Raw genomic sequence first — 25,088 nt, forward strand, 5'->3', positions numbered from 1 at the left:
ACTCGAAATTGATAATGAGAGCCGCCAATTGCGAACCTCAGGTATTTCCTGTGTTTGAGATGGATTGGCACATGGAAATAAGCATCCTGAAGGTCCAGCGATACCAGCCAGTCCTGGAGCTGGAGGGCCTGAAGGATCTGAGAGAGAGTTACCATCTTGAACTTGTCCTTCCTGAGGAACTTGTTCAATTCTCGTAAGTCCAAGACAGGTCTCAGTCCTCCGTCCTTCTTCGGTATTAGGAAGTAGTGGGGAGTACCAGCACTTGTTCCTCTCCGCTACAGGTTCTATGGCACCTTTCTCCAGCAGGTCTACAATTTCCTACAAGAGGAGCGGATCTGGAACTTTCAGAGAGCCGTTCCCCGGTGGATGACTCTGAGGAATGCATAGAAAAGGCAGGCAGTAACCTTGGGCAACTGTCTCCAATGCCCAAGCATCTGACGTAATAGCCTGCCATTCCGTCAGATGTTGAGTTAGCCTGCCCCCTACTGGTGTCTTGTGAGGAAAGTCCTCAGAGTGATTTAGAGGCGGCTGATGCAGGTGCCAAGGGTAAAGAGGCACCTGCTGCTGCGGCTTTTGTATTTTTCCCCGTCCACCTCGGGTGAATCTTTTTTGACCTCTTTGAACCGACTGTCCTCTGCCTTTTCCGAATGCGGAATAAAAGCGAAAGGATTTACCTCTCCAAGAGGTTCCTGAGGGGCGATATGGCGTTTGACGGATTGCAGCTCCCAGGGATTTTGCTGCTGCTTTGGATGTCTGTAACTTTTCTAGGCGGTCATCCGTCTTCTTACCAAATGAAGAAGAGCCGTCAAAGGGCATATTTAAAAGTCTGGCTTGTACATCTGGAGCAAACCCAGACTTCGCAACCACGCAAATCTGCGGGTTGTAGTACTTGCTGCCATGGCCCTACTGATGCCGTCAGCAGAATCAATGCCAGTTTGAAGGGATTCGCACATTGCGTCTTTACCATCCTTAATGATGTTTAGAAACGCTTCCCTTTCTTCTCCCTCTTGGAGGCAGTCCGCCGCTGATGAAGCACACTCCCAAAGTGTATGGCTGAACCTTGCGAGCGTACAAGTAGCGTTAATAGATTTCAACGCCAAGCTACATGCAGAAAAAACGTTCTTAGCCATAGAGTCGTATCTTTTATCATCCCTGTCCTGTGGAACAGTAGGGTATGCCGATCTACTGCCTGATGCAGTTGCTGCTTGAACAACCAGACTCTCTGGAGTTGGAAGTTTAGATAAAAATTCAGGGTCAGTAGTAGATACCCTATATTTGGCTGATAACTTTGTTAACCACTGGGATAACCTCAGGAGTTTCCCAGTTAGCCAATATCTTTCTTTGTAATGCAACGTAAAATGGAACCACAGGATCCTCCTGTGGGCCTTTAACTAAAATGTCTGTAAGGTCATCCTGTTGGAATGCAGGTGAAGATGTAGACCAACCCATGAATTCTATAATTCTTGCCATTAAAATTCTGTAAGGGGTCTCAGCATGTTCCCCTGGATCTGGTCTGGCAAATTCTATTCCTGGGGAAGTATCTAACCCACTTGCGCCTCATGTAAGGATTCTCAAAGTTCCTTCAACCTATTTTCCTCAGAGGTAAATTCCTCTGGTTCTGGTGTTGCAGATCTCTGCAACCCAAAGGGTCTTACTTGATCTGAATCCTCCCCTTCCTCATAAATTGAAGACAAAGGTCTGAAATGATCAAACCTTGGAAATGGCTTAAATCCCATTTCCAGAGCAGAAGGGACTAAATTTGTCATAATTGGTTGGGAAAACGTTGACGCTGTCGACGCGGACGTTAAAGGCTTCGAAAACACCGAAAAAGGCGTCGAAAAGATTGGAAGAGGCCTCGAAGAACTCGAGAGGATCGGGATCCTACTCAAGGTTGTCGATGACCTCGAAGTCATGACAGAGGCCCTGAGTTTGATCACTGGCTGTGAGGTAGTGACGGCCGTGGGTTTGTTCTTTTTCGGCGTCGATTTGATCGACCTATGCGTCGAAGAGACCTTCGACGATGGTATCGATGGCACAGTGCCTTTGCTCGAGGGTTTGTGATGCTCTCGAGTAGTTTCTTTCGCCGGGTGCAACGACTCGCTGCGTTTAGATTTTTCGGGTCTTTCACCCAGGGTATCACCCTCAGCTGTCTTCGAGGGGGTCGAGGCCGCTTTCTCGAAGACGCTAAGCATCCTTTTACAGAATTCCTCCCACTCAGCCTGAGAGCTATGTTTTGTGGGGCAGGTGACTCTTTCCGGAGAAACAGAAGACGAGGAAGGGGATCTTCGACGTCTCTTACTTGAATGCTTGTATCTCGAAGAGTGGTGGGAACTGCTTCGAGACCTAGAACGAGAATGTTTCCTGTGTCGGCGAGGAGACGAATGGCTCTACTCTGCCGAGGAATCTTTCAAAGGAGTTTTAACTGTCTTACCTCTCTCAAGCTTCCCCTTACGATCCTTCAAGGCTTTCGCCGTCATGGACATGCAGTCCTCGCACTCCGAACATTGGTGCTCCGATCCCAGGCACCACAAACAACGTCATTTTCTTTCCACAGTCTCGACATTTTTTGAAGCCGGACCGTGGAGTCGTCGGTTCGGATGAGGAAGCCAGAGTAAGAGTTGGTATTCGAGGAATAATGAAGAATATATTCTCTGACTAACGAACTGAGCAACGCGATTCCGAGGCCCACGAAGCGCGGAAAAACGGAACTGAGCAACGGACGCTGCGCGAGTCTATTTATACGCATGATGACGTCGGCGCCGATACGGAGGCTGTCGAGAGACATCGGCTCGAGGGACATCGACGCGCAGCGTTCTCTACTGTAAACATTTTTCCGAGGCCAGCAAGCTGGAGATGATCTATCAAGATAAGGAATACGTCGGAGGACACAATCCTTTCGAAATACTGTTACTTCAGAGTAGGCCTTGAAAACGACCAGGTGGTCGAAACATGTGTCTGCTGTGCTGTTGTACAAACATGTGTAATAAACCACATACATTATGCTACAGAACCTTGTGACTTTGATAATTGGTTAACAATTAATTATCAATCTGAGCGTGAGTGGCCCTCCCGGACTACTAATCCCTGTCTTTAACAACTTGACCTTTAAACATTCACTTTAAAGCATTATGTTACTTCATAACTGTTCTAAAACTGAGGATTACTCAGTAACTGCTGCCGGCGAGTCGCACACTCCTCCGACTGCTTTTATATTTCACATGCGCGCACTACTCTCTTGATCTCACTGCGCTGTAAAAGGTTCCGTCTGCTTCCCTTCACAAATTCCGAGCTCACTATACATACTGCTCTCAGCTGTTCGACCTGACACACGACACAAGGGAGTTCTCCGCATAAACGAAAAGCCCTGTGCTATTCTAACACTTCCTCCTCACTCAATTAGATCCCTTACTCTAACACTGCCTGTTTTCAGACGCGCTCGCACTTTAACGTTCCTCGCTGAACATCACACACGCGCAGGAGAAATCCTTATGATACAATGCTATGCCGACATGCGCATGGGAAAACATCAGCTGTTTAAAGCTAAACAGTGCTTGACACAAACTTTAAAAACTTGTAAGCAGCTAAACCTAATTTCCGGTTACTATTTCTTTGGTTTCTCTTATAACTTTCCTGAACTACTTATTTACAAACAATATTTAGAATTTAAAGAATGAACGCTTCCATATTAAAGCTGCTTCTGGATTTTCATTAACTCAATGTCTTTACTGTCACTTATCTGAATTGTTCTTGGCTCTTTCTGATGAATCATCTTTGAGTTGTGACAATTTTCTCTGGTTTCTCAGTTTCCTCTGGAGCACTCGAGTGCTGTGACCTCTTCCTAAGGGATCTTGAATGAAAGGCAGTTTAGAACCTCTTCAGAGGTTCCAAACTTCATCACAGTAGTCTTTAGCCAATTATTACTGAGCAGCAAGTTCATCATCTTGGACTGGGAGAACAGCAGCTGGCTAACATGATGGTCAAGGAAATATTGTGAACACAACCCAAACACAACCTAAAATAGCAGTACTAAAACCGCCTGTACCCAGGGACCTGACAATTATTGCAGTATTCCTCCACCTACAACTTGTACATTTGATCTTTTCAGGAACTTGAGACTGTTTTGTAAACTTGAGTGGCTTTTGGAACTTTGACTAGATGGACAAGAACCGTTAAACCAGCGATAATTACTTTGTTAGGGACCAGGCAGGCTGCACAAGGAACACCAGATTGGTGCTGCCACATGGGGAGCAGGCAGCAAACAGCAGCAAGTAGACAGGTTCAGGCCCCCCTACAAACGATTGCTGTGCCCTCTTTCCAGAGCTAACTACTGGGGAACCCAACAAACTACAATAACCAGCAACAAAACGACAAAACGGCAGCCGTCTTGGGCACGCACCGTTGACTGGGCATGCAGAGCTTCACCAGACAAGACCTACTCTGAGCTCCAAGGAATGGAGCGTGTGCGGGGGGCCTCACTACACCAGAACAGATCACCGGCCCCTCGCTGCATTACAGATAAGTGTGGGGAAGGGGAAGCGCCAGGTGCAGTGCTGCAGAGCCGCAAAGATACCAGAGCGGGGATCACAAGCAGGGGCCCATCCCCCACTGGAAAACCATGGCCTCTGCCCAATGTGCAGATAGGTCTCGCGCACGTAAGGCAAATGCAGCCGAGCACATTAGAGCGAGGAACGCCAGCAGGGACCAAGCACTCCCCAGCCGGATAACACCGGCCCTTGCTCTGAGTGCAGAAATGTGGGCGAACGTCAGTCCCTGCATGATAAAACACTAACCTGACTAATCCGTGCCTAGAGCAGCGCTCTGATCCGAATGCTTGTTAGCACTACGATAAGCGCCTCAGACACAAAACAGAGGGATCACACCGCATGACTGGTCTCCTAATCGTGTGTTACTAACCATGCAAGCCCAATAGGCAGAAGCGTTCGCTGGGTTCAGTGAATGCATGTTTATTATTATTGGTCGTTTGTTAGGTGCTTATACAATTAGCAAAACTGTTTCAAAGAGCCAACAGGGCAACAGCGTGGGGACAGGGGAAGGTGGACAATGAATTAAAACAAAGAGAAATAATTGAATGAATAGTACAAACAAATAATAAGAACAGGGAGGGGAGATAAACCTACTATGCCCTGTGAGTGGTCAGAACGTGCAAGTGCAGAGGGAAGGGGTTAACGGATAGGTGCTGTAGTGCTAATGGAGAAGTGCTCAGGGTGAAGTGCTCGGGGTGAAGTGCTAAGAAGAGAAGAACATAAGTGCAACCTCCCTTAGGGAGAGTGAGTTTAAGTGCAGTAAATAGACAGCGGCTGGGATGAGAGATGTGATATGATAGGTTATTTAATACACAAAGGTTTTTAAGCGCGGACATGGGGATCGAGGCAAGCACGTTGCCCCTGAGCTATCCTCCCAAGACGTGATGTGGGGCGTCAGGGTCCCAAGGATACATAAGGCCCTGCACACCAGTCACGCTACTGTAGGATTAGCAGGGAAGAGGAGGAGAAGGAAGAGGTAAAGTGAAAGGTCTTAAAGCTTTTTCGGAACTTTAGGAGGTCCTGCTCAAGACGCAGAGGGAGACTATTCCGGAGGAGGGAGCTCGCTGGGGAAAAAGATCAACCATCAGCTCTCTCTGTTTAGCAAACCACTTCACACGCAGGGAATTGGTGACAGAGGAACGGAGTAGTCTAGAAGGGGAGTATTTGGCCAGGAAGCATTGAAGAGAAAGTGGTCCTCAACCCCAGATAGCCTTGTGAATGTTACAGATGGATGTGAATGTAATATATTCTGCGACTGGGAGCCAGTGAAGGCTTTGTAGGGCAGGAGAGATGCAGTCCCTGGGCTTGAGGCCAAGCATAAGTCTTGCTGCCCTATTCTGAGTTAGCTGGAGTCATCGCATGGGTAGACAAAGCAAGATTAAGGAGGAGGCTATTGCAATAGTCTAGCCTGGAGAGAACCAGAGCACAGGTAACATTGAGTCTCTGTGGGAAGGTGAGGAAGGGTAGAGTTCATTTGAGAAGGAAGAGCTGAAAGTGGGACTTCTTGACAATGTCCTGAATATGAGGAGTGAAGGAAAGGGAGGAGTCTAAGATGACTCCATGATTCCTGCCTTCAGCAGAGGAGGCAGGGGGAGAGCCCATGGAGGAAAGCCAGAGTGATGGGAAGAAGTAGTGTGCAGTGGAACCAATAGGGAAAATCTCTGTTTTGCTGCCATTGAGGCAGAGGTCATTAGCAGTGTACAAGGCCTGGATGGCAGAGAGGCAGTCAGGGATGAAGGAAGATGCAAGGGCGTCAGTAGGAAGTTTGAAGAAGAGTTGTGTGTCGTCAGCGTAGCACTGGAAGTTGGGGGAGAAGGAGGAAATGAGGCATGCCAGCAGGTATAGGTATATGTTAAAGAGCCAGGGCGAAAGAATGGAGCACTGGTGGACGCCACACGTGGAGGAGGTAGTAGGGGAGGAGAAACAGCCCGGAATGGTTTTGCAGGAGCAATCAGTTAGGAAGGAGGTAAGCCAGTTCAGTGCCCGCTCAGAGATACCAAGGGTATCATGGAGCCTTTGTGTGAAGATGGAATGGTTCACTTTGTCAAATGTAGACGAGAGATGAAGGAGGACAAGGACAGCAGGGGAGTTGGAATAAAGGGATGCAACCAGTTCAATTGTGCACTACTGTATTGACCAAGGGCTGGTTGGTTGTTCTTTTACTCCGCTCTCTTTTGCAGCCCGTACACTGTACTGAGGACCCTAAGAGCGTGTTGGAGACAACCAAGGACACTCCACAGAGCCAAGTTTTCTTTCTTGTTTATTCTGCCAAACTTTGCCATATCATGTGCATCTAGTGCTTATGTGACTCCAGAAGACATGTTGCTGCATTACCAGGCTATTGCTGTTCTTGGGGGGTGTACAACCTGTGCCACCTGTGATGCAACAGGTGGTGGTCTTGGTTTGCTGTGAGTGCGAGTACGATGCAAAGTTGTGCATGAGTGTGAGTAGAGGCACCAGCCTCATCAGAAACAGCAGAAGTCGAGGAGCAGTACTTACTCTAATCCCCCCACCTTTTCACAACCTCTCCCTAACCCTCTATCTGGTGTCCCTACAACCCCCTTCCCATCCAACCAACAATTTCCTAACCCTCCCTCGTTACTTGCAATCGCAGGTCCCAAAACTGTGATGCTGCGAGAGACTTGTGCTACCCCTGCGCAGGGCAAGGTGGACCGTGTCGGATTTTCTATGGATAAGCACTGGATCGGAAACCTGGAGGGGTTAACAACTCTGAAGGCAGAAAACTCTGACTAGTTTTCTTTTATATTTGTACTAAGTGGTACGGCCAGTTTAGAGGATAGATTTGGACAGAGGACCAATTTTGTCATTTTGACTAATGACTAGCACCGCAGTATAGTTTGTTAGGAAGGGAACTCACCTTTCAGCAATATGATAATGTGTCCTCTGGTCCGAGTCCTCCTCCTGGCTTGCCACTTCTTGAGATCTCATAATACTAGTTTCTTTCCTGATCGTTACATGAGGAACCGTATCAACAGGTCTCTTTACATTAATAGCAGCCTGAAAGGATGCCATACCTTCATATGCAAGCATAAACCCTTCTAGTTTGATGAGTTTTCCTACCATTACAGACAGGGAACCTTTCATTTCTTTTATTGCATAATGTGTATATTCATGCCCCTTATCTAGGAGATTCAAGATACGTGAAATGACAGGAAAAGTGTGACAATTTTGTTAATTCAGATATTAGCTCTCCCTGGTGATTTTGATGTATTATCCTTATTACCCGTATTAGAGTTTCATAGGGGATCAAATTCTTCATATTCATTATGATGCCATACTTTAGGAATCTCCAAGAATGGCGGGGGATTAACAACAACATCAGCCACAATAGTCTTTCCTAAACCTGAGGTCACTGTGGGAGCTGTATGACTATATTTTTCAATTTCTTTGTGAGTGTGTAGATGTACAAAGTCTCTGTCTTCGTGGTGTTGATACTGGCATGGAGGGACCTGTGGATAAACATACACGTCTGTCTAACTCGGCCATGATCACTGGGGCCAACATCGAGACATCTGCAATTTCACAGTTACCAAGATGTTCACTTGGTAGAGATAATTCATGCGAGTGGTCATTACCAGTGTCAACCCCATTTCCATCACTCCGGTTATTCCCATTAAGTTCACTTATAAACAATACCTTTACATTGTTTTTGTTCGAAGTGGGGGAAGAATGCAATGAGTGACGTGTCTTGTTCTTCAATATGGGCAACAGAAGCATTGTATGGTAATTTAGATAGTAATGGTATTAGAGAGTATAGTAAATGAGCGCTCTCTTATCCTGTGTTTTGAGATGACATCAGAAGGTGTGTCATCGTATTCACTTTCATTTTTATTTTTTGTTGCTCCGGTATTCTTTTTTCTACTACTGCCGTCAAGCGCTTACAATTTCTTAGGCTAGTTGCCATTTTTGTAAAATCTGTTCCAACAAACGTCCCAATAGATGCTTTAAATAGTGTTACGTATCATGAACAAACCCATAAATTTGTATCAAAACGATCACTAAGATCCAATTCTGGAGGTATGATACATAAACAAGAATAGAGGTTCAAAGGCTCAAGACCCACAGTCACCCCTATTCAAACAGTATAACAGCGCAAGGGCAAGAGCTGTATCACTTATAAGGGTTCAAAGCCACAAGGACCACAGTCACCCCTATTCAAGTAATAACTTGGAATAAAGAAAACATTTATTATATATAAGGGTTCAAAGGCACAAAGCCTGCAGTCACCCCTAAACAAATATAACCTAGAGTGGACAGTCTTAACACCTGTGAGGGTTCAAAGGCCTTAAGCCCGCAGTTACCCTCTTTATTTGATATCTTTTCCGTGAATGTTTGTCACAAGCAGTGCACAGTAGTATGATGCGTCAGACCAAAAACTCCAAGGCTATTATGCCACTAAAGCATCTTCACACATTAATACCAAGCTAGAGTTCCTAGGCACAAGAGTCTCATGTGCTCCTGTGCGTTTCAAAATATATGACACAGGACTTTTATCAACTAACAACACCCTGCGTGTCATAAGCACTTCCCAGTTTGAAAAGAGAAATACGCTGCAGTATGAAAAAATCTTGAGAATACTGTGGTAAACAACGAGAATTTCATTCACACAGCGTATGGCAAGTACGTGCTCAGCTACTCCCTTTATTAAGGATGGTATGAGTTCAGTGATGCTGTTAAGCAATCAGTTTTTGTAGAGCTTTACTCGTTGAATATTCTAGCCACGCAGTTCTAGTATCTGTACATGCAGCATAACAACTTTGAGTAGTTTAGCTGCAGTCATGTAAAAGACCAACACTGAAAACTTTTAACTTGAATTTCCAAGACACCTTCACAACCGCAGTTAACTTGACACACTCATCCTTTTCAGTCCACAAGTATTGTTGGCATGTATACGGTAATGCCGGCAGGAACGCTTGATATGCCACACAATAGGCAGTAGAAACAGATGAGGGAAAAACAACAGTCTTACCGTTCCAATGTGTTTTTTGAGCAAATGCGCAAGTTAGAATCCACACTTCAGCACCTCAACACCTAAACACAAAAACACAATGCTGGGACACCGCGCCGCACTCCGCGCATGCGCAGTGTTTTTATGGAAAAAAAAAGCCGCTTTGGTGAAAATAGTTGAAGGACCAATCCGTGTAAGTCCGGAGGTCAGGCAGCAAAATATACTGTTCCAAAGCAAAACGGACAGAGCTCCACGAAGTAGCACCTTCTCCAAGACACACACAAACACACTGCTGGCACCGCCTGGCTTGCCACTTCTCCCAAGGTGGGAAACATATCTCCCATGCTGCACTAAGGACAGCAATATCAAGGTAAGTCATGCAAAGGTCATCCTGCCCAATCGAAACCTGGTTCACCAGCCTTTGAAATGTGGCAGTTGCATTTTCCAATTCAAAGGGCAGCACCCAGAAATGGTAGAGGCCTCCTAGAGTTGAAAATGGAGTCTTCTCCTTGGCACAGTCGTTTAAGACACTTTGCAAGTATGCACTTGAGGTCAAATTCGGTACTTTATAGCATTTAGCTTGCACGCTTTCTCATGAGTTTGTGAAAGAGGGCAAGCATCTGTCTTGTGGCAGCATTGAAAGATTATTCTATACAGAATTTAAAAATCTTGATACAGCTTTAGATACCAGTATCACTGTACTAGACCAAGGACTATTAAAGAGCTCAATCCAATCACTTCAAAGTAAAGTATCTTGTTCACCTCAACCTTGACCCTTACTGCGAGTAATATCCTATGGCACCTTCTTTTGAAAGGTTAACAATCTGGCGAGTCAACGTCATGTTATCCCCTGGAAGAGTGAAAACGGAGAAGCAAACTGCTTGGGAAAAGAATTTCATTCCAGCTTCTGCTGTTAAGTTGGTTGAGGCCAGACTAATATTCCATCTATTCAGCCATTGTTTGAAAGATGCTCACTTTCCTATATCTTTCAGTCAGAAAACAAAGGTAGGGCTCCTATTGCAATCTGAGAAATTAACACAGTCTATTAAGTGGAAGACTCTTGGAACCTTTCTGGGTATCCCGTGTTCACTAAATAGTTTACCTCACCAAGTTTCCATACAACTTTGTAAGGCCCAGTTAAAATAGGCTACATAATGTAAAATCAATCCGAGAGGCCATCAAACAGGTACTCACGAAGGTAGAGACAAATCTTCTGACACCCAGAACATAGTCTATCATAATAAGGGTTGATGCAGGGATGGTGGTTCCCAAGCTTCCTTCTCCAGAGCCAAATGACCTCTGACTGGATGGTCAAAGTTGAACTCAAAAGGGCTAATATCAACACCCTCTAGAAGCACTTCTCTGCAAGAAAGGAACATGGCAAAAGGAGATCTTACTTCCAAAGCACACATGGTTTTAAGGTTCTTTTTGAATCAACTTAACTCATTAGTTTATGGGTGGTATTGCACTAAACCACTTATAATGACTACCACATTTCTTCCACAGGCCCTTCATATAGTTGGACAATGAAGCTGTGGCTTTGTCAAGAGGGTATGTGAACCCCTCTCTGCCAGGGGAAGGGAGGTCTTCCAGGGAGAAATCCAGGGCAGGTCCTACCCCAAATGTGTATGGTGGCCATGGAGCGGGCCCCAATTCCTGCCCCCCCCCCCCATGACAGTGTTTTGGTGAAGTCCACAATTGTCTCACACCATGGCTCATATAGCAAATGCTTGCCAGAATATTTGTTTCTTACAGAGTCAGCAGAGCTATTTGGAATAAAGAGCGGCAGCAGAAAAGAGCTAACCACCCACCAGCGCCGTCCTTGCCACAGAAACGATAGGTGACCCAGACCTGCATTAGCAACAGCAGCCCTCTGGTCTTCCGCACTACTGACTCTCTGTGCCAGGAGGTTACTATGCAGCGGCAAGCAGAGCTGCACAACACTCCCCAAAGCCACTGGCAGTCTGATCCCTAGACCACCAGAGACTGCAGCCAGGGATACAAACTTCACCAAGCATGGTATTTACTTTTGGAGTAGAAAGCACTCAGCCTCCAAGGTTGGCATTGTTTTTCTGCGGTGGACCTGTGCAGATGTAGACAGGCTTCAGGCTCCTATTTGTTATCGGGTGGGGAAGACAGGACCAGACTTGCCAGGGACAGAGCAGAGGTGGGGAGGGATATAAAAAAGGAACACAGCAAGCAGGAAGTGTGTGCTATTCGGGTGAGGTCAGAGGATGAGAAGGTGGATGATTCAAGGGACCAATAGGAGGGGGAAAGGAGCAGCGGCGTGTGGAGACGTTTTCTAGAAAAGGTGACATATTGGCTAGTGAGTGAAAGTGGTACTGTAGTGTGTGTGTGCGCATGTTAATGTGGTGTGTCTTTAGAATAGTGTAAGGCATGACTGTGAAGTGGATTGTACTGGGTGAAGAGAGGATGCATGAGTGGTATTAGAGTGAGGGTGGTGTGTGGGAGTAGTCGAGTGGATGAGGTAATAGTGGAGCAGGAGGAAGTAGTGAGAGTAGATGGTAACAACCAAGGGTGGAGGCGAGGACCAGGAGGCATTGGAAAGGTCTGAAGGTACAGGAGAGGGATGGGAGGAGTGAATAGAGGTGGATGGAGTTTGATGAGGAGGTGAGAAGATAGGAATAGCCGAGGAGAGAATGAGCATGAAAAGAAAAGCCTGACTCAAGCTGGTCATTTGCAAGGCACTATTCCATATACCTATAGAAAACTTACCACAGGTTTGAGTAGGGAAAGTTAGGTGGTCACTGAGGAAGGTTAGAGAGAGGAGTCCAAGAACAATTAGATTAAATTATTCAGCGATTAGCATACTGGGGGTTAAAACATCCCTATATACTAACCTGGGATTAGGGACATAAGGATTGTGAGGCGGTGGAGAGAAAGAAAGAGTAAGCCACGCACTAGGGCTGTTGATAGTTCAATAAAAGCCCTTAACCTTCCTCTGAGAATTGCAGTGATTCCTGTGACGGACATCGTCTGGAATGCATATTCTGGTTAAAAAAACGTACAGAAGAGCATTAAAGGATGTGAGTTGATTATGTAAGTGAGGCTAAAAAGACATTACTCACCACAAAACGGCAGTCATGGTCCAAATCAGCAGTACATATACTGAGAATTTAATTGAAGTCAACGGGGGAAAGTTGCCAAATAAACCTTCCTTTACAATGAAACCTGCGACTGAAACTCTCGCTCAAAAAGGAGACCTGGGCGAGAGCCAAGTTTACAGGTTACAGTCTTGCAGCCTGAGGGGCGGGAGACAGAGCCTCTGCTGTGTAATCAGAGAAAAATATCAGTCTAGTGGGGAAGCTTGTTTAATTTAAAGTATGTTTTTTCCTGAAGTTGAAAGGCTGTCTCTGTACTATAAATGGGCTGGGGGTTGGAGGGAGTTCCACATAAAGGCACTGATCAAGCGTTTCCCAAAGCGCTTCTTCTTGAAAGTGGTTTGTTAGGGAGAATTCTCTGAAATTTGCTAATTCCCTCCACCTTAGAGACCCCCAGCAACTTTGCTGGATTTTGAGGACTTGATTTTTTTTAACCTGGAGAGAGTGTGAACTTTTTTCCCCCACGTCACTGATGTATTTTAATGTGATTTTGTACACTATATTTCTTTTGGTTGTGGAGTCTGACAAACTCCATAGGCATAATCTTTTACATTGTGTCACACATCATCTTGAGTGCAGTGACACAGGGAAGTCTTTCAGATTTTCCAAAGGTTTAAATACCTTCTCTTGGTTAAACTACTGTTTCCAAGAGCAGTAAAGTGAAATTGACTTTCTTACATTTGTAACTTCCTAGACCCAGCACACACCATCTTACAATAGGGTGCTGGAGGGGTTACCTAGTATCCCCTTGGTCTAGCTTCTAATGTAACATTTTTAGGTTACCCTTTTCTTACTGAATGGATGCTGGCAGTGGTTTCGTTTTAACTACCAAGGTGTGCAATTACCACGGGTGCATTCGCAACTGCAGTAAAGCACCCAAGTGTGCCATTTTTTCAAAATGGCCCCGGTCGTCTTTTTTCGCCATTTTTTGTGAAAAGGTCCTTCTTGAGATTTACTCTGCGTGCCAAACCAGGTTTGGTCTCATTGTTCGCTTTCCCTTTGGCTGGCTTCACGAGTGAAGATCGCCTCTGGCTCCAGGGTATCTGGGGTAAGACGGAAGTGAGGGCGGTGCCCGAAACTCCCTGTGCTTAGTCTGCTAGGAGACTCAAATGCACTCTGGGATGATTGGCCGGCTGACTCTCCGGCGAAGACAGCCACCATGCTGGGTGACTGACAGCTAGGCTGGGAGAGAACTGAATAAAAGGAGAGTCTTTTGGCTTGGAAGGCAGAGTTGACCACTGGACGGAGGAACCGAAGAACAACTTGAAGAGGACGCCTGCTGCAACTCTTGGACCATTGGTTTGCCCGGTGAAGTCCTGCTGCAGTGCCGAAACGCTAAGTTCGCATCGACAGAGAAGCCCCTGCAAGGACGACTTCTCCCCTTGTGTTGGTGGGACCAATCAACTCCAAAGTAAGCCACCTGGACATCCATCTCAGAGCTGGTTGAATTTCCACAGAGTTGCTGCTGGAAACCATATAGCCAGGGAGAGGAACACCAGATTGGGTGCGTTGCTTTTAAGCTGGCCAAGAGCTCCAAGAAGATCCTCCGGACTCCCAGGAGGCAGGACTGACCAAGCCGGAGACCCCTGAACAGAGTGCCGGAGCCAAGCCGGAGACCCCAGAAGCAAGGAATGTCCATCTCGACAGCCAGGAACCACAGTGTTGCTATTTGTGGTAGACGCGAAGAGCTGAATCACTGAACAGCCAATGAAAGTAAAGTTTGCCAGTTGCGTTTTTTGACCGTCCCAGTGCATTGCAGGAGTCCCCCGACGTCCTGCCTCTTGTCCCCATGACTGAGGCCAGGAACACTGAGACCTGCAGAGCTGCACAAGAACAGGAGTCATCTGCTGCATCTTTTCTTCATCTTTAAAAGGTACTTTACAAAGTCTGAGAGAACTTACCTCTTGCTGTAGAGTTGCTTGCACCTTCTACCACTCACAAGTCTAATCAGCTTGTGGCCCAACATTTGATTCTTCTTTTCTTCAAAGACTTCTAAAACATTGTGCAAAGACTTTTCCATTTACCTACCAGAGGTGCTTCATCCCATAAAAGACTTTGGCCCATTGACTTTGGCTTAGCCTATTGTATTGAACGACTCTTTATGGGGGGGATCCAAAAGTATTTGCTTGCTTGAGAATATTTGTGGTCTCTTGTATGTTCTAAATAATCCTTTCCTTTGACATCTTACTCCATGATTCTAAATGCAACAGTGATATATTATTGTCCCCCGCACCCTATCAATTGAAGTCACCCGAGGGTGTAGGTAGTGTGTGTCTGTGTACTGATTTAGAGATATTAAGAGTGTGTATTTCATGAAGTTTATTTGAGTGTTACGGTTATATTGCTCCCTTCTGAAGAAGACTTATTCTAACTGACTTAAAAATAAATGAATAATTGTTTATTCAAGAAACCTTGAGTGTAAGAGTTTATTTGAATACCTTTCACTGTAAATCTCTGTGCAACTCCCCTACAGCTCACATTGACCCCTCTTGAGATAAGCCTGGCTGCTCAACACGCTACCAAAACTGTGTAGTACAAGCTTATACCAAAGGTTGGGTTTCCTACACCTGTAGTCAGAGTTGATTATCGTGTTCCCAGAGGGTACTGCATGCAAACCTTGCCTAACATGGTTGGAGACCGTTTTTTTGACTGTCATATATCTTAATGTTACAGATGGGTTCGACATTTTGAAGAGCTTGGCAGAGAGGTAATCTGGGGCCTTGCCATGTAGAGCATTGTGAGTGACATAACAAGCCTTAAATTAGATACTTTTTTCCTGGGGAAACCAGTGGAAGGTCTTTAGGTCTTGCTTGATGTGACTGTACATTTTCAGACTCAGTTTGAAAACGGAAGCTGTACTTTAAATCAAGTAAAGGTTGTGGATGAGATGTTTTGGAGGATAAGGTGTAAGCTATTACAGTAGTCTAGTGAATGCCATAGCCTTTGTAGTTGCAACCTTGTGGTGCATGTTCAAGAAATGCAGAATTTGCTCAAAAAGGTCATGGAGTAGGATGGGCAGGAGTCTGCATTGCTGCTACGTTGAGCTTTAACTATTCAACATCGGTTGTGCAGTTCAGCCTTTGCTGCTGTCTGCGGCGCATTCATCATCAATTAGAGCCATGCCTTGTGGAGAGTACGCATTGCTGTTTGTTCAACCTAAACATCAATTTCTTTTATAATGTCACCCCAAACACCCATAAAAAGGTGCTATTTGTGTTCTTTCAATATTTGACATTGATCTTTACAGCATATTCGTAATTTCATCCAACCAACCACTTTTTCCTTTAAAGGGAGCAAGAAATTGAACAGTTTGAAGACCACAGTCAGTCTATACAATGTAAAATAAAAGAACCCACCTTCTGAATCCTTCTGTTTCCGTTCTACTTCTTTGCGATATTCTTCCAACTCTCGATCTGTGAGTTTGTTAAAAGGATTAGGTCCAGCTGTGCTAACTATTACTCTTGGCTGATATTCCTTTTCAATGATTGCTTTAGATGCCGTTACCAGTTCTCCCTGGTGAGGAAAGAAAAAAAAAAGGAGCTATTTATACTAACAGATATTCATTGTTTAAATAACCTTAACAGAATAGGGCACAATAGGGAATGAGAACTATTTAAAAATGTCATTAAACTGCATTATGTGTAGGGAAGCAACAGGCACTCACCATATTAATTGTGGATGTTCAGTGGCATTGCTCCTTCCATTTATAATAGACAGTAAGGACTTTGCTAAAACACCATAAAACCGTGTGAACGGCTTTCAAATGTATGGATTTTGAACCAGTCCTTCCTGGGAAAGCTACAAGGGCACCACAGTAAGTAAGTTTATTAGCTACTAAATCCAAAATTATTTTAGCCAAATTATAGATGTCCTTTAAACTGGGTAGCGGTTGTATGAAGGAGAATTTGGACTACCTATCAAAATTAAATTGTGAGTAACATTTCCTTATTCCTAGAACTACTTAAGTCAAATTTAAACCACAGAGTAATGATTACAACCGAAAAGATAACTTTGAGGAACAAACTACTTGTCTTCGGTAATGCTCGTTCAAATGGATGGTCCTCCGTTTGATTCCTCGTCTATGATATTCTTTCTACAGTAAAGCTGAACTTCGTAAATGTCTCCGCCACCAGGCTGAAAACGCCCATAAGCACCCCACGCCAAACGGGACATTGGGGTCAGTATGTATCAAGTCGCCGTATCAACCTCAGTTCTGCCTTTTCCCCTATGCACAGGGCCAGAAACTTCTGTCAGGTGGGGGTAGAGACGCCCTTCAGCCTGGGGTAGGAAGCCTACCATGGTTTACGACAGAGCCAGTTCTACCCCAGCTGTGGGGGGCTTGGGATTTGGGCAGTGCCTAGCGCCTATCCCTTCACCCTGTGCCCATTTGCTTCACAATAGCACCTCTGTGAGGGGCGCTGTTGAGCAGCCAAGCTATGTAGTCGCACTGCAACTACACTTTGTGGTTTACCAGTAAATATTAGGTTATCCTGATTTTTGACTTTTTCTTAATCGATATAACCGGCTCTGAATGATAGGTTGGCTGTTTCCAGGACACCTGATGTACCAGTGTGGGAACACAGAACTACGCCTAAAACAACAATCTTCTTCCTGGCGTTGCGTAGCTCTGGGAATGCCACCCCAACTAGCTAGCACTGGACGCATGTGCGGAAAGTACACTTCCGAAAAATAAAATTTTCATCAAGCACGGTGGCACACATGTGTCAAATAGTGAACTACCCTGATAGAAGCCAATTATAGGTAACTACTTGCTAGTAGTTTGTAATCAAAAACATGGCACGTGCCTTGAACAGATGCGATGAGAAGTGAGTGGCAGTAATACTGCGCTCAACTCAATTCCTAATATCTCCAAAAGTATGGGTTCAGATATGACTTACTTGTAAATAAATCTAGACTCATTTGCAGCTCATTAGGCTGGTAGCGCTCTGCACTCCAGGACCCTTGGTAGGTAGTGGAGGTGGCTGACCGGGCCAGCACTCGATCTGTTCCTGGCAGTCGTTCTTCACTGGGTCCACTAACACTGCCTCATCACACGTGAACCGTTCCTTCTTCAAATGCGTGCATTGATCAGCAAGAGTATTTGGACAGCGGCTCTAGGGGTAAGGCATGTGACTCACTGAGGTATCCTTACAAATTTAAGTGAAGCGATCCCAATCCCTCCAGTATCTCTTACAGGAAGAGAAACCAAACACAGCTTCAATGGATCACCTGGACGATATGGACATGCTAAATATTGTGCACTGACCAATTACAGGTTGCGATATAACGAGGTGGGAAATTTGAGAGTTCTAAAACAATACCAGTGTTATGGATCTCTTCCTCTGACCTAGCTTGTGTATATATATTATATGGCATACATTACTCACCGTAATCATATTTCTGATGCTTGCATCTGCTTAGATTCACATGAAAGGCATAGGCCAACATCTACTGGTAGTCGAGGTGTATTAAATGATTTGTTTTCGAAACTCAAAAAGGGAAGTTGACTGGGCGTGTTAGTAATACTATTCCTAGTGTGACATCTACTGTACCCATGGTCCTTCATGTGTCGAGGTCCCTCAGATTGTTTTTTTCCGCCATCATAGTCGGTCGCATGTTGCAGAGTTCTTTGGCTAAACGCCTTAATTATTAGAAGTTTACATTTATATCTCTTTATTACCGCCCTTCGTTAGACGCCTTCAAGAAGTACTTAGACGGCGCTCGGCAGATGGACCCGGCGTCAACCAGAAGCTTCGCTCAACGGACAGTGACTGCGGCCTACTAAGGCCTTGGCCCTTTACAGTAGGGATAGTGGGGGAGATCATACACTCTTACATTTAGAGAATGCCCATTTTGCCACCTTCTTTTGCCCTTTATCGTTGTGCTGCTTTTTACATCCATTATGGAAAATACACCTTTTAAATTTTGCCCATCTTGCGGTCGAAAATATCCCTCTACGGACACGCACCAAGTGTGCAATCACAGTTTTCTACTGGATCATGTCGGAAAGCACTGCAAGTCCAGAAAGCTTTTCAGACCCAAGTCCCTAAAAGACAGCTGTACTAAGCGTTGGACTCCATAGACGTGGCAGGTGAATTCAGCGATGGTAGCATCAGCGTTCCCAGCAACAAAAAAGATGATCTAGGTTCAGTAGTACTCCGCGACTACCACTAGGTGACAGCCTATGCATAGCATGTGATCCAAAAAGAGACAAAAAAATTTGAAAGATGGCCAAAAAAAAACCCACATTTTTAACCTTCATATATTTTAATGTGTAGCTCAAAGAATTATGGATTTTATCAATGCACTTTAATACTGTAACAATATATTGTGGAGCTAGAGAATACAAAGGACGGAAGGCATTCATCTACTAATATTCTGTATATTATCACGAAAAATCCCAAATGCGGAATTGCTGAAGATATGATATTTCTATGAATTTGTTTAAAAAACATGCAGAATGTGCAGAGTCAGGCACCATGCACTCCAATATTGTGGCACAAAATATGAAGATTATAAAAAAAGATGTTACCCTTCAAGCATACTAATGTGTAGTTTAAACAACTGTCGATTTTATTAATGAAGCACTATGCACTTTATTGAAAATGTAACAATGCATTGTATATTGTGGAGTTAAAAAACATTGAGGATGAAAGGTTTAAAAATGCCTTCACAGTGATGTCTAAAAATATTGTGCATAAAAATATTGTGCACATTATTACAATAAGTCCTAAATGTAAATGTGGATCCGCTGAAGTAATGACAAATATTGAATTGCAGTGCAAATAGAAATTTACAAAACGTAATGGTCAGGCAATATAATGACTGAATAAAGGGTGGGCACAATGTTAAAAGATGGCTACCAACCAACATCAAAACAGTGAATGGGGGGGAACACATGTGGTGAAACAAATGAGACAGGAAAGTTCTGTATACATTGCAAAGAAACAATGAAAAGTTTGACTCAAAGGCTGTTTTTTAGGGATGTATGTGATTATTTCGAACAGGTTACTTCTTACCTGGTAAATTTTCCTTTTTTTTTTCCTCATTTTTCAACAAGGTACAATAAATAACAGAATGAACATCCTAGGTCATTGAATTACAAATACATAACAGTGGAAAACAAAGTAGCACAGAATTCCAACCATAACTCAGTATTCCACCATATGAAACTTCAGACGAACCCAAACAAAGCCAGATGTACCGAACAAACAGCAACAGACAAATAAGACCATACAAAACAACCACAAAGACAACACAAACCCCCTCCCCATATATTAACGTTTCTTGAAAAAAGACCAAAGCACTCCATTCTTGAACCCAATCTAGCATCATCCATAAAGGTCACTAAAGCTTCCCCACATATCGTAATAAAGGGTTTCCCGGTTTTGTTTTGTTTACAATACATCGTTTTCTCAAATCTGGATAAAACTCTACATCTAAAATCCATTCCTCCACCATGAGATGTACCTGGTAACGTTCTTTTGATGGGATGTTCCTCCGACATATTCCTTATCTTGATAATAGATCATCTCCAGCTTGCTGGCCTTGGAAACATTTTTTTGAGTAGAGGGCGCTGCGCGTCGATGTCCCTCGACAGCCTCCGTATTGCACCGACGTGATCATGCGTATAAATAGACTCGCGCAGCGTCTATTGCTCAGTTCTGTTTTGACGTTAACAGTTGTTTTACATGAATTGGTTATTGACCCAGAAGGAGCGTAAGCTGTAACCACAAGGGAAGTTTTACTGAGGGGGATGGATGGGAGGGGCGATAAGGAATACGTCGGAGGAACATCCCATCGAAAAAATGTTACCAGGTAAGAAGTAACTTGTTCTTCGAAGGGATTGTGTCCTCCGACGTATTCCTTATCTTGATAGACTCCCATAGCAGTGGTGTGTAACTGGAGGTGGGAGTAAAATTGCCATGTTTCCATTCAAGAATGAACAGAGTGCAACACAGCTTTGCCAAATCTAGTCTCTTGGCTAGAGGAGGAATCCAGGTTGGAAAATCTTGTGAAGGTATGTGCAGACGACCATGTGGCAGCCGCATATATGTCTCGAATCGGTACCCCTCTTTGGAGGGCCGAAGAGGCCGCGATACCCCTGGTTGAATGAGCCCTAAGATTTTGAGGAGGCTCTTTCCCTGCCAGTTTGTAACATTCCAGAATGGCTAAAATAATCCATCTGGAAATGGTATGTTCTGTTATCGGTAATCCCAATTTGTGCCCCGAGTAACCTACGAACAGTTGGTCTGCTTGCCTAATCCTAGCAAGTCTGCTGATGTAAAAGCTCAAAGCCCGCCTTGGGTCCAGCCTATGCAGCCTTTCTTCCTCTTTCCCCAGATGGGGAGGGGGATAAAATGAAGGTAAGGTAATCTTCTGAGTGATGTGGAATTCAGAAACCACCTTTGGGAGAAAATTAGGCTTCACTTGTAGGACAACTTTGTCTTTATGAATAATTGTATGAGGGGGTTTACAAGATAGAGCTTGTAATTCGCTCACCCTCCTAGCAGATGTCAATGCCACTAGTAAGACAGTTTTAAGGGTGAGAAACCTTAGTGAACAAGAGTGGGGTGGTTCAAAAGGAGTACCCATCAGTAAATTTAAGACTAAATTTAAGTCCCATAAGGGAACTTGGAATGATCTTGGAGGATAGACATTGGTTAATCCCTTCAGAAATGGTATTACTAAGTGTAACTTGAAATACGATGGTTCCTCTGCAGTGCGCTTGAAGATCGATAGCGCTGCGAGATAGCCCTTAGTAGTGCCAACCTGAAGGCCCGAATTTGCCAAATAGAGTAGAAGAGAACACCGTTGGTGTACCACATGAAAAGGGGTCGATATTCTTTTCTCTACACCAGCTGCAAAATTTGTTCCAACGGCAGCGGTATAAAGTCTTTGTTGCTGGCCTTCTTGCCGAAAGGAACACCTCGGCAACGTCATCTGGCAGGTCCCAATCCTTGTATCTCAACCTTTCAGATACCAAGCGTGAAGGTTGAGGGTTCTGATGTTTGGATGGAGAACCTGACCTCCCTTCTGCGAGAGAAGATTCTCCTGGAGTGGAAGACGAATTGGAGGGCAGATGGACATGTCCAGAAGGTCCGGGTACCACGTTCTCCTGGCCCAGTCTGGGGCAATTAGGATCATGGCTTTCCGGAACCTTCTCAACCTCCTGATCATTTGAGGAATGACAGGGACTGGAGGAAACTCGTACAGAAGTGGAAACTCCCAGTCCACTACGAACGTGTCCCCTAGAGCTCCTCTCGGGGGAAATTCCCTTGAACAAAACTGATCGCACTTCCTGTTGATGCTGGTGGTGAATAGATCCACTTGAGGGGTTCCCCAAAGGGTGAAGATCTGTTGAAGGACTTCCTGAGCTAGTTCCCACTCGTGGGAGACTATACTCTGCCTGCTCAGAGCGTCCGCTGTCAAGCTTTTCTCTCCGACTAAGTGAACTACCGATAGAGAGATTCCTTCTTGGATTGCCCAAAACCAGAGCTGCATCGCCTCTCTGCACAGAGGCAGTGATCCTACGCCTCCCCTTTTGTTTAGGTAGTGCATGGCCACTGTGTTGTCCGTCATTATCAGGACATTTTCCCCCTGTACAGATGGCAGAAAAGCCTTCGGCGCTAGTCTGATTGCTCTCAGCTCAAACAGGTTGCTATGTAGTCTGGACTCCGATAGAGACCAACGACCGCTGATGGTCAATTCGTTGGCATGGGCTTCCCACCCCGTGAGTGAGGCATCTGTGACTACTGTTATCTCCGGCCATGGTTGCCAAAACAGTTCTCCTTTCAAGATGTTCTCCTGGCAGGCCCACCACTGAAGGTCTTGAGCCACCTTGTCCGGAACCTGAAGGAGATCTGTCATTCTCCCTGAGAATTGCGACCACTGAGTTCTTAGTGCCCACTGAAGAAATCTCATTCCCAGGCGAGCCTCTGGCACAAGGAAGATGCAGGATACCATGAGGCCTAGCAACCTCAAAAAGTCGAAGGCTGGGAGACGTTGGGCATTTTGAAACTTGGTGACCATCTGCAGAATATCTTGAGCCCTCACCTCTGGTGGCAAGGCTTTTCCCAGGGAAGTGTCCAGGACCGCGCCAATGAACTGGAGTCTCTGTGATGGTATCATCTGTGACTTCTTTATATTGAGGGAGAAGCCCAGTTTGTGAAGGAAGTGGCAGACATAATCTAGCTGATCTGAGCTTGTTCCGGAGATACAGCTCTGATCAGCCAATCGTCCAGGTAGGGTAGACGCGAATCCCTTCCCTCCTTAGACTTGCAGCCACTACCGACATTAGCCTGGTGAAGACCCTCGGGGCGGAGGTCAGCCCAAATGGCAGAACTCGAAATTGATAATGAGAGCCGCCAATTGCGAACCTCAGGTATTTCCTGTGTTTGAGATGGATTGGCACATGGAAATAAGCATCCTGAAGGTCCAGAGATACCAGCCAGTCCTGGAGCTAGAGGGCCTGAAGGATCTGAGAAAGTTACCATCTTGAACTTGTCCTTCCCGAGGAACTTGTTCAATTCTCGTAAGTCCAAGATAGGTCTCAGTCCTCCTTCGATATTAGGAAGTAGGGGGGGGGGGCGGAGTACCAGCCCTTGTTCCTCTCCGCTACAGGTACCGGTTCTATGGCACCTTTCTCCAGCAGGTCTACAATTTTCTGCAAGAGGAGCGGATCTGGAACTTTCCGAGAGCTGTTCCCCGGTGGATGACTCTGAGGAATGCGTAGAAAAGGCAGGCAGTAACATTGGGCAACTGTCTCCAATGCCCAAGCATCTGACGTAATAGCCTGCCATTCCGTCAGATGTTGAGTTAGCCTGCCCCCTACTGGTGTCTTGTGAGGAGAGTCCTCAGAGTGATTTAGAGGCAGCTGATGCAGGTGCCAAGGGTAAAGAGGCACCTACTGCTGCAGCTTTTGTATTTTTACCCCGTCCACCTCGGGTGAATCTTTTTTTACCTCTTTGAACCGACTGTCCTCTGCCTTTTCCGAATGCGGAATAAAAGCGAAAGGACTTACCTCTCCAAGAGGTTCCTGAGGGGCGATATGGCGTTTGACGGATTGCAGCTCCCAGGGATTTTGCTGCTGCTTTGGATGTCTAACTTTTCTAGGCTGTCATCCGCCTTCTTACCAAACAAAGAAGAGCCGTCAAAGGGCATATTTAAAAGTCTGACTTGTACATCTGGAGCAAACCCAGACTTTCGCAACCACGCAAATCTGCGGGTTGTAGTACTTGCCACCATGGCTCTACTGATGCTGTCAGCAGAATCAATGCCAGTTTGAAGGGATTCGCACATTGCGTCTTTACCATCCTTAATGGATGTTTAGAAACGCTTCCCTTTCTTCTCCCTCTGGGAGGCAGTCAGCCGCTGATGAAGCGCACTCCCAAAGTGTATGGCTGAACCTTGCGAGCGTACAAGTAGCGTTAATAGATTTCAACGGCATGCTACATGCAGAAAAAAAATTCTTAGCCATAGAGTCGTATCTTTTGTCATCCCTGTCCTGTGGAACAGTAGGGTATGCCGATCTACTGCCCGATGCAGTTGCTGCTCGAACAACCAGACTCTCTGGAGTTGGATGTTTAGACAAAAATTCAGGGTCAGTAGTAGATACCCTATATTTGGCTGATAACTTTTTATTAACCGCCGGGATAACTTCAGGAGTTTCCCAGTTAGCCAATATTTTTCTTCGTAATGCAGCGTGAAATGGAACCACAGGATCCCCCTGTGGGCCTTTAACTAAAATGTCTGTAAGGTCATTCTGTTGGAATGCAGGTGAAGATGTAGACCAACCCATGAATTCTATAATTCTTGCCATTAAAATTCTGTAAGGGGTCTCAGCATGTTCCCCTGGATCTGGTCTGGCAAATTCTATTTCTGGGTAAGTATCTAACCCACTTGCCTCATGTAAGGATTCTCGAAGGTCCTTCAACCTATTTTCCTCAGAGGTAAATTCCTCTGGTTCTGCTGTTGCAGATCTCTGCAACCCAAAGGGGCTTTCTTGATCCGAATCCTCCCCTTCCTCATAAATTGAAGACAAAGGTCTGAAATGATCAGACCTTGGAAATGGCTTAAATCCCATTTCCAGAGCAGAAGGGGCTAAATTTGTCATAATTGGTTGGGAAAACGTCGACGCAGACGTTAAAGACTTCGAAAACACTGAAAAAGGTGTTGAGAAGATTGCAAGAGGCCTCGAAGAACTCAAGTAGGATCCCGATCCTCCTCGAGGTTGTCAATGACCTCAAAGTCATGTTAGAGGCCCTGGGTATGACCATTGGCTGTGAGGTAGTGACGGCCGTGGGTTTGCTCTTTTTCGGCGCCGACGACGGCGTCGATTCGATCGACATATGCGTCGATTCTATCAACCTATGCGTCGATGGCGCATATTTATGTCGATGGCACAGTGCCTTTGCTCGAGGGTTTGTGACGCTCGAGTAGTTTCTTTCGCCG

General features: G+C 45.3%; 1 protein-coding gene across 17 annotated transcripts in view; it reads right to left on the reverse strand.

The window, feature by feature from the left end:
* The window catches only part of LOC138516734 (alpha-adducin-like), a 1,748,171-nt gene that overhangs the window by 218,017 nt on the left and 1,505,066 nt on the right, over positions 1 to 25,088 (reverse strand). For all 17 annotated transcript variants that reach the window (XM_069632094.1, XM_069632098.1, XM_069632088.1 and 14 more), the window contains one exon: positions 15,992 to 16,148. In XM_069632094.1, coding sequence (XP_069488195.1) covers positions 15,992 to 16,148 — 157 coding nt within the window. The remainder of the gene's footprint in view (positions 1 to 15,991; positions 16,149 to 25,088) is intronic.

This window comes from Ambystoma mexicanum, chromosome 6q (genome assembly GCF_040938575.1).
Source record: "Ambystoma mexicanum isolate Mex_15411 chromosome 6q, UKY_AmexF1_1, whole genome shotgun sequence".
NCBI classification, from domain to species: domain Eukaryota; kingdom Metazoa; phylum Chordata; class Amphibia; order Caudata; family Ambystomatidae; genus Ambystoma; species Ambystoma mexicanum.